The 11,054-nt window shown below is 36.3% G+C and overlaps 1 protein-coding gene across 1 annotated transcript; it reads left to right on the top strand.

Moving 5' to 3' along the window:
* The first annotated feature begins 2,730 nt into the window (after nucleotides 1-2,730).
* LOC128019204 (homeobox protein Nkx-3.1-like) lies at nucleotides 2,731-3,896 on the top strand. The gene is made up of 2 exons (XM_052605303.1): nucleotides 2,731-3,114; nucleotides 3,347-3,896. The coding sequence occupies exons 1-2, from the start codon at nucleotides 2,988-2,990 to the stop codon at nucleotides 3,760-3,762; spliced, it is 543 nt and encodes a 180-aa protein (XP_052461263.1). The 5' UTR covers nucleotides 2,731-2,987; the 3' UTR covers nucleotides 3,763-3,896.
* The last annotated feature ends 7,158 nt before the right edge of the window (nucleotides 3,897-11,054 follow it).

Here is an 11,054-nt window from a genome sequence, read left to right as displayed (position 1 = left end):
ATTAGATAACCTTTTCACTGTAATGTAAAATGATCCAAAACTCTGATGGCACCCAATGACAGTGAGCCGTCCAGCTCTCATGACAGAAAGAATGACATATGTCTTCCTGTCGACGGGGTCAGATTCTAACAAGCCCACATCTGGCCCAAAACAAGCAAACGGTGCAACTCATGTCTTCCACATTGTGTTAGTGTAGGGACAAGAGGTCAGGAGAGAAAGCGGGAGTTGCATTACACAAGCCACAAGCAATGCTCATCCAATTACTACTGCTTGTTTTGTACGGCCAAAGCATGACAGAGTCTCTGAGTCTCGCAGTGTAAATAAGGAACTGAATATGTGTTTGTGCAATTAAGATAGACATCGAAAGATATACAAAACAGGAAAAAGACTTGATCAAAGAAGTATAGAAAATAGGGATGAGCAATGCAGGTAGTCTACTCACTGTGTGTGTGTGTGTGTGTGTGTGTGTGTGTAGGAGAGAGAGGGGAAACAGACAGTCAGATTATTCAAGGAGAGCGCTATCATGAAAAACATCTCAAATACAAAGTTTACATGACAACAGCTCAAATTAGGTAAGCCTTCAAAAATCCTTAAGCCCTTTTCCTTTTGTGAAATAAAACGTTCAAGAGCACCTTCATAGGGCTTATCGCAGTTAACTCAAACTATAACCATAAAAACATTTTTACTCAAATGAACTGAATGTTAAGTGAAATAAGTTATATTTCGCAATATTTTAAAAAAAGTTATATATATATATATATATATATATATATATATATATATATATATATATATATATATATATATATATATATATATAAACTGAATTTCTATATGATAAATATTTGTTTATTTGTTTTATTTCCAACAACTTTTTCCATTTTCATTTAGTTTTACATGATATACCTAAACAACTTAAACTAAAAGTAAACCTTAATACTGAAATAAACAGAAAACGAATAAACACACACACACAATATATATATATATATATAAAATATAAATTCAAATATTAACAAAAACGTAAAAGTGGGTTGTAATGCTATTGTAGATTGGAGGCTACATATATAAAGCTCCTAGTAACATGTTTTCTTGAAACATAGCTATATTAAAAAATAAATAAAAAACTTTTTGGAAAAAGGGGACCTGTTTGGCAAGGCTTACTGCTAAATCTGAGAGGGAGCATTCTGATATTTTAATATTTCACTGTTTTAGTGTATACTTTACGATCACAGCACAAACAGATATAATAAATAGTATACGCTAGATAGATAGATAGATAGATAGATAGATAGATAGATAGATAGATAGATAGATAGATAGATAGATAGATAGATAGATAGATAGATAGATATGTTGGTGGGAGGTCATGCCGGTGGACAATACTTTTTTGTGTTATTCCAAGCAAACTCCCTGGTCTCCTGGGGCCAGTGTGTCCTCTTTCCCCGTCCCATTCTCTATACCTCAACATACCTCCTCCTTAACTACATCTCTCTGTCTGTGTGTGTGTGTGTGTGTGTGTGTGTGTCTATCCTTCTCTCCCATCTGCCCAGGACTGTGGGGTCACACAGAAGCACAGGGGCACAACAAACATACAGCCATGCAACAACGTGTGGGTCAGGAGAAGGAGCCGGGACCAGATCTGTTGAAGTCATTAGCTCCACGGGGAGGAGGCCACCCACTCTGACCCCGGCCGACTGAGGATCCTCCTCTTGGTTATGAACACATACCCCTGTGCCCTGGACCACAGGGCCTACCCCAGCTTGACATCCAGGGATGATAGGAGACTAATACTGATCTCTTGTTACACAATAAATCTCTCTAAATTCTCAACTGACTGAGAATAAGAGGCAGAGCGGCTCTGTGTAGCAGTAATAAAAAGCTCTGTGTAAACGACTGCACATGTATCTCTTTCAACAGGTATATTTTAAACTGATATTTTCTTCTTCAAATATACATCTTTCAATATATTTAAAATGAAAATAGCAATGAATTACAAAACAAAAATGTAAGAGATTGATTTTGGTAAATGTTTTGTAGTATATATAATTTCAAACTAATTATTACTTTTCTTTTTTTAGGATCATTATCACATGATCCTTTAGAAATCATTCTAATATGATGAATCATTATCAAAGTTGGAAACAGTTCTGCTGCTTAATATTTGTTCAGAACATGTGATACTTTTTTAGGATACTTTGATGAATATAAAAAAAAAAAGAAGAAGAAGCTATGTTTTTAAAATATAAATATTTTGTAATAACAATATACACTACTGGTCAGTAATTTGGGGTCAGTATTTTTTTTTTCTTTTTTTAATAAAATCAATACTTTTATTCAGCAAGGATGTGTTAAATTGATAAAAAGTGAAAGTAAAGAATATATATTATTAGATTTTTTTTTTTATATAAATGCAGTTCTTTTTAACCCTTTATTGATCAAATATATTAGACAGCAGAACTGTTTCCAACACTCATAATAAATCAGAATATTAGAATGATTTCTAAATGATCATGTGATCGACTGGATGTTGCATGTGACACTGAAGGCTGGAGAAATGATGCTGAAAATTCAGCTTTGCATCACAGGAATAAATTCTGTTTTTAAGTATATTCAAATAGAAAACTATTATTTTAAGTTGTAATAATATTTCACAATATTACATTTTTTTCTGTATTTTTGATCAAATAAATGCAGGCTTGATGAGCAGAAGAAACTTCTTTCAAAAACATTAAAAATAGTAAAGTTTTACACACAGCAGTAAATGTATAAAGAACTGATGGTCCATGAAGACGCGTCTGTTTTAGCCATCAGCGAGTCTGGACCGATGACGCAGCGCAGGACGCTCCTCCAATAGCAGAAGAGACAAAAGCTCTCGCGCTATTTAAAGTCCTGCAGCTGAGCTGGAGAGTGAAAGTGCCGATTACCTACTACCTGGAGGAACAAGACGCTCTATCCTTACCTTTAGCAGGAATTTAACAACGTAAATGGCGGCTTCAAACAAACAGCTGACGTCGTTTTTCATAGAGGACATTTTATCCTTAAAAGAAGATCAAAAAGATGACTCCTGCAAATCTGAGCGCGACAGAGACGACGGCACAGACGGACGAACAGGTACTGCACTTTGAAGACTACTTCGGTGTGCATTTCTAGGTTAGTTCGTTGGTTAAGATTAGGCAGTTGTATACTTTGCAAGACAAACTATGTAGGTAGATAGTTTATGTAAAGCTAATGAAGTTAGTTAAAAGTAGCCTACACCTGACATTGAAGGCGTGTTTCTGAGACCAGTTTTCCTGGGAGAAAATGTGTTTAGAATCCTAATCTCACCGTGTACTTACTTTCACAGATGCAGAGGATATCTCGGTCTATCGGAGCTCTGAGGATAAAGCACTGTCGTCCGCAGGAAAAAAGAAGCGCTCGCGCGCCGCGTTCACGCACCTGCAGGTGCTGGAGCTCGAGAAGAAGTTCAGCCGTCAGCGGTACCTGAGCGCGCCCGAGCGCGCGCACCTCGCCAGCGCGCTGCACCTGACGGAGACTCAGGTCAAAATCTGGTTCCAGAACAGGAGATATAAAACCAAACGGAGGCAGTTAACGACAGAGCACAGCAAGGACTACTTTCAGAAATCAGACGCCACCGCTATGGCTGCAACAGAGGAGGACATTTTTAGAGCTTCACTTTTAGCGACAGTCTACAAATCCTATCCATACCGGCCTTATGTGTACAACTTACACGGACTGAGTGTATGGAGACCAGCACTGTGATGACCGGGACACTCACTTGGACTTTGGGAAATTTCTCAGATTATTGTGAATAATATTCTTATTATTATTATGGTGATTTTTAAGTATTGTACAGTTTTTGTATTCTGTGTAATAAAATATTTGTTTTTTTCAAAGGTGCATGTGTTTGTGTTGCCTGAGCCTATTCTGGCCACTCTAATTAAAAAAAAAAATTGTAATCATCCCCACTTCATCTTAACCATTTTTTTTCATACATTAAGAAGTGCAGGGACGGATGAGCTTGTGCCTTCCATCATGAACAGAAAGCCAAATGTCAAATTTACCTTTATCTTACACTAATCTCACTTATCTTAAGGTGAACTTGTGAAATGCATATTTGCCTTATCTGGTTAAACAGACCTAGCATACTTTTTAAGAGACTGACCTTTACTTTTACTTAAAAATGACTGGCTTAACGAATATAGGTCTGAGTGAAATGTAATATTCAAGAAAAATAGTGTAACCTATGCTATCATTTATTGGCATGCCTTCTACTCATTCTTTTACCAAAACTTAAAATAGTTACAAATTTGAGTGTTGGAAGCTCATACATGTTTCTAATATGACCTATCATTAGCTTAACTCCCAATTTTTGTGTTTAAAAAGTCATAGATGTGTGTTATGCTGTGACTCTAAAGTTTGTCTTCCATTGGACTCCAGTAAAAGTTTTCATCATCATTCTCTCAAAATCACAGCACTCCTCTGAGAACTACTTCCTAAAAGCTGTCCATTGTTTAATTAACAAGGACTGCAGTTATTCTCCAGCCTGAACACTTGCTGTGTTCACAAGCCGTGCCAGCTGATAAATCAAGAGAAGGATTCTTGTGTAAAACATGCGGGTCCGCTCAACATAGAAGTTTAACATTGCAACAGGAGATAGTGATCTCAAGCGCCCCTATCCTTCTTCCATTCAACTTCAGTTGACTTCAGCAAACCGCCTGAACCGGAGGTGGTCTGTTGTCTGAGGAATACAGGTACGCTTCTCCAGGAAAGATGACGTGATTTAACCTTAAGAGACGGTCTAATCAGTGAGTCATGAAAACAGGATCGCTTAAAACTACTCACTTTGACATAAATAGCATCCGAACCATTTTATGGTTTACACACACAATCCTCAACCTGCTGTGAATAATTTGTTTACAATACTTTTCCTTCAGGAAGCGACTGCCACGTAGGTCATCAATCACCTGTCTTAAGAAAGCTCTCAGGCATAACCAGACCTCTTTAGCTATTTCTACATAGAAATGTCTCAGTAAGTGTATGGATTACGTGAATAGCAGTAGCGAGTGTTTGTTACAGGCCTGTTAAAATGTGGTATGTATATTTGGTAACACTAGTTTAGGGACCAATTCTCACTAGTTGCTTATTAGCATGCATATTATATTATTGGCTGTTTATCACTGCGTATAAAGCACATTTTAATGACCCTATTTTAGATTCCTTAATCCTACAATATACCTATACTTATTAACTGTTAATTAACTGTTAATAAACAGAAGTTTACTTAGGCAAAGGTCATAGGTAATGGATAATAGTTTCAACTGGTCCCCAAACTAAAATGTGCCTGAATATTTGTCTCCTGAACATGATGTCATTTAATTGTAAACATAAACACAACCCTACACACACACACACACACACACACACATTTGTGTGTGTGTGTGTGTGTGTGTGTGTGTGCTCTTGTTTTTGTGTCATATCAGGACACAACTCTGTATAATGACATGGGTATGACACAGGTATTACAAGGAGAGAGTGACTTATGAGGACATAACCCATGTCCCCATTTTTAAAAACGCTTATAAATCATACAGAATTAGTTTTTTTTTTTTTTTTTTTTGAGAAAGTAAAAATGCACAAAGTTTCCTGTGAGGGATAGGGTTAGGTGTAGTGTTGGTGTAGGGCCATAGAATATACAGTTTGTACATATAAAAACCATTACACCTATGGGACGTCCCCACTTTCCACCAAAACAAACGTGTGTGTGTGTGTGTGTGTATTAAATATATTATATATTACAATTCTATAATAGATAGATAGATAAATAGACAGACACAGGTGTTTCTTAGCATATAATATAATATAATATATTGTAATGTAATGTAATATAATATACTTGCTCTTACATTATCTACTTGCCTTACTGCATTACTTTACACTGATGTTACTGCAGGAATGTTTATATTGAGCAATCGTTCCCATGACTGGTGGAAATGAGTTGTTATTTCAAACCTCCTCCTCTTCTCCGATCAAACGATTCAAACCAGTTTCAGCTATTATCTAAAGCTCAAACCTGTCCGGTGAAGTCTGATTTTGACATCAGACATGTTCTGGATGTGGCCCCTCTCTTTCGGTTGAAGCTTGCTGATCCACCCAAGCAGGGCATATCCACCCGCATAGTTCTACCTCCACAACAATGTCATGCCACTTAATAATAGTAATCTGCATTGTGACATTGTTTTGGTTTCTGAGATAGGAGCGGCCCGAGATACAGGGGTGCTCCTCCGTACACAGCTCTGGTTCACCCAATGCCACCCACTTGGGCCGGCTCCAGAGAAACTCTGGAATTTTCTGTCTATCCGTTTCTGTCTGTTCTTATCACTATCCTCACTTCACCAAAATATGGTCCATGTTACATCCTGATGAAAGCTAAATAAATACAAAATAAGTCTACTTCTGATATTGTTCGTGTAAACACGTGGGAATTCGTTGTGATGTTATGTGAAAACACAAAAGGGATTGGCTTCAATACCATTCTCTTAAATATGATAACTATGTTAGTCAAATGCCAGAGAGAAAGCAATGTGTGCTGTTATTAGTACAACCAAGTAGCAAATAAACCGTCACGTTGTAACAAACCTGAATGACATTGTCCTGTGGAATCTTTCTGCCGCTGCTTTCCTTATAAAGACATTTCACTGCTTCTGAAGTTCGGAAAGTGTCTTCTGGAGTCTTTTGGTAGTTGTTTAGTTAATTATTTTTAAGAATAATTAAAAATCAAACAAATTAAGGGGTCATTTGATGCAATCTTTTACTAAAATCCAAAGACATATTCTTTATAAAAGTTGCAACCTGTCCTCCAACCAATACGCTCGTATAGGTCGTTTGTCCAAATCCCTGAAATACGACCCATCAGAGCGTATACTACAATTGCGCCCCTATCGGCAAAGGTCGTTTTCATATTAATGTTTTTTACTCTTTTATTTGCCCTCTGGTTTGCGTTTCGTGAAGCTCAGTTGGTAGATTATTGCGTTATACCTTGATATGTAATCATGATATCATGGGTTCGATCCCAGGGAACAGACTTGCACGAAAATGTATATGCTCAATAAATCATAATTTAGCATGATTTCTGTGAGGGTTAGGTTTAGGGGTGGGGTAAGGTGTGGTCATTCGAACGAATAAGCCACCTACAGTAGTAAAATATGTAGGAAATACTGAGATCGGTGTAAAACGCCCACATATTGCATTTAAATAAACGTGTGTTTTGATTGGTAATGATGTTATAACGTCAATTCATGACAACAGATGCAACGCGATACTGTCATTATTTTTACGCTCGCTAGAGGGCGCTTAAATTCGATCTATATGGTCGTTTTTTGTTGGAGGACAGGCTCAAAAGTTGAGTCAACCACACCCTCCTAAAACGGCCTGTTCTAACACACCCCCACATCTACGTCACGATGTGGGAAGATCTGCGTAACGCTGCCCACATGTTCACGCAAAGAAAGAAGGCTTAACTTTTATTCTTGCTGTAGTTGGCGCTGCCGTCATTTCGTGAAGACGCTGTGCGTTTCGTTGTGAAAGTGAAACTACTTTGTTTGGCCTTCCAAAAGAGGACACAACTAGAAATCAGTGGTTAAGTTGTATTTACAACATTGTTCCAGAACAGTTCAACCCAAATATTCAGATATGTGCAGCGCATTTATGTAGGATGAGGATTGTTTCCTTATAGAGTAGCCTAAAATGGTTTTATGTTTATGCAGCGTGATACGCAAAGCATAGAAAGACAGTATAAGTCATTATAATCAGTAATTATGTCCCCACTTGATTCAACAAATGTCTAGTTTATAATGGGTTTTACTGGTTTTGTCTCATAATGCGGGGTAATCGGCATCACAGTATGTTAAGGGGCGTAACATTTCCATCACACGCTTGAGGTATTTGGCCAATCACAACGCACTGGATAGCTGGCCAATCAGAGCACACCTAATACTGCATAAACATTGCGTTATACCAAACACACAAAATAATGTTATCATATGACCACTTTAAGTCTTTTTTCAGTGGTAATCTTCCTAGAGCTCTGAAATCTCATTCATGTGCAGATGCATACCAGGCTTTTAATATACGAAACTGAAAGCTAAATTATTTACGCAGTTGATTTGAATGGATAATGAGGTTTGAAATCTGGAAGATTTCCAGGGACTGCAGAAATCACTCTGAAACTCACACAAAACTCTTATGAAATACGGATCAGCATTCGTATATCATATTTTAATGGCATTGTTCGTCATTCCTGGAGCTTGATTCTCCATTTGTGTCCCACAGGAAAAAAAAAAATAATGAAAAAAAAAGTATGTATGGTATGTATGAATAAATAACAGCACACTGGGTTTGCCGGAGTAAATAGTGACAGACTTTTCACTTTTCTGTGAACAATATCCAGGACCACTGCACCTGTTCAGACCTGCGTCACTCATGTCAAGGATAGCTGTTTTTCTCAGATTAACCTTCTGTCAAGCCACACCTTATTTATTCATTTTGTCTGCTTGTCAGAATGCATTATGTCAAATGTTCTTCCCCTGTAATTGCCAAAGCACTTGTCTACAGTAGCCTACATAATTAATTGCCTTTCAACTTCTGCGTGTTGATGACTGGTATTACTAGATTACTTGAGAGGCAGTCGGAAACATTTATTGGAAGTCTTTGGTCTTCAGAAAACTCCCTGATGCTGGTGGACTGGTGTGAATCGTGGGCTCCGTTGAGTTTCTGAATCTCTACAGGTGGAGGTCAGAGTGGGTGGAGCTGCTGACCCCCAGGTGTGACGGGGAACGAACAAAGCTCTCCATCATGACTCAGTCACCTCATCTAACACCTGCCAATCAAACTAAACTGCTCTCTCACGCAAGTACGGGTGGAGTTAACTGCTGGATGAAAATTACTCCTGAATATATACTGCACCGTATAAAACACACAGGTTAAACAACCTTGTGTATGAGACCGTTTTCACTTCTGGAGTGCTGAATTTGGCACTCTTATGTTTCTGAAAGAAGTCTCTAATGCTTATGCAGGCGGAATTTATTTGATTAAAAATACAGTAAAATACAATAATATTGTGAAATATTATAGCAATTGCAAATCACAGTTTTCTATATTAATGCATTTAAATATGTAATTTATTTCTGTGAATCAAAGCTGTATTTTCAGCATCATTCCTCCAGTGTCACATGATCCTTCAGAAATCAGTATAATATGCAGACTTGCTGCTCAAGAAATATTTCTTATTATAATCAATGTTGAAAACAGTTGTCCTGTTTAGATCAAAAGAACAGCACTTACTTTTTATCTAAAAGCCTGACACAGTGGCTCATTGTTCGATATGTTATTATTATTATTATAAGAAGGAAAATAAATGAAAAAATAAAATACATTTACATTAACTAAAAATGCATTGTAATTTTGCGTACATTTTTTGCACATTGTTCATCCGAACATACTTTAAATCTCAACACTGGATATAAACGTGGAAAAAATGGTCTGCGATCAAAAGTCAAAAGTCAAAGTGAATTATTTTCTCAAAAAATTCTCCAAAATGTACTATTTTATCCACTCTGATTTTAAGGCTTTATGCTTTTACTGTACGTCAACTGTTGTCTCATTTGGGTCCATTTGCATTTTAGGAGAAACATCTGAGACACACTTTGAATAAAAGAAACTAGAGCCATATCTAAGAACTGCATTCTCCACATCCACGTCTCTTGAGTTATGAAAGACAAACATCTGAGCAATTTTCCTCTGAGCACAAGTGCCATTCTACTGTTTCTTTTTTTTTTTCACATGTTATTAAACCAGAATTATTTTTAGAGACAAGTGGTTGCATCAAATGCTTGGCATTTTATGATTAGTTGTCTGACTGCCAAAGCACTACCTAAATCAGCTCACATTTCACATTTATTGAGTCAAACCATTACCCACTCAACCACAACATCTCAGCTCATTCGCCCTGATCTCTTCCCTCAGTGTGGTGTTCTTGAAGCGAAGGCCTGTAGTCTGTGTTTAGGGGTAAACAGGATTATAACCTTTGGGTCCATCTGAGCCGGTGTCTCAGCCACTTTGGCTCCATCATTAAGGGATTAGAAGTGTTGGAAACCCTGATAAAGAAGGTTCACCTCCTTCTCTGTCTAGTGCAGGTTTACACGCAGCCATTATCCGCAGAGTGACAGTGCTTCTGGAGGGAGCCTGGCCTGCTCTGAGTGCAGATTAAGACATGTTGTTGTTTCCGTTATTCACATCCGTAACATCTGCGGGTTCAAGCCCTGAGTAATGTCTATTTGCAATACAATTAGAGATGAAGATAAAAATCTCGGACAAAATGGCAGGTCTTGTAGTAAAATATTATATTATATTATATATATGTTATGTTGTTATGTTATGTTATGTTATGTTATGTTATTTTATGTTATGTTATGTTATGTTATGTTATGTTATGTTATGTTATGTTATTTTATGTTATGTTATGTTTTTGTTGTTGTTATGTTATGTTATGTTATTTTATGTTATGTTGTTATGTTATGTTATGTTATGTTATGTTGTTATGTTATGTTATGTTATGTTATGTTATGTTATGTTATGTTATGTTATGTTATGTTATTTTATGTTATGTTATGTTATGTTATGTTGTTATGTTATGTTATGTTATTTTATTTTATGTTATGTTGTTATGTTATGTTATGTTATGTTATGTTGTTATGTTATGTTATGTTATGTTATGTTATGTTATGTTATGTTATGTTATGTTATTTTATGTTATGTTATGTTATGTTATGTTATGTTATGTTGTTATGTTATGTTATGTTATTTTATGTTATGTTATGTTATGTTATGTTATGTTATGTTATGTTATTTTATGTTATGTTATGTTGTTATGTTATGTTATTTTATTTTATGTTATGTTGTTATGTTATGTTATGTTATGTTGTTATGTTATGTTATGTTATGTTATTTTATGTTATGTTATGTTATGTTATGTTATGTTATGTTATGTTGTTATG

Source organism: Carassius gibelio, chromosome A8, assembly GCF_023724105.1.
Source record: "Carassius gibelio isolate Cgi1373 ecotype wild population from Czech Republic chromosome A8, carGib1.2-hapl.c, whole genome shotgun sequence".
In the NCBI taxonomy this organism is placed as follows: Eukaryota; Metazoa; Chordata; class Actinopteri; order Cypriniformes; family Cyprinidae; genus Carassius; species Carassius gibelio.
The sequence above is the reverse complement of the archived record's forward strand: the minus strand, read 5'-3'. Positions and strand labels throughout refer to the sequence as shown.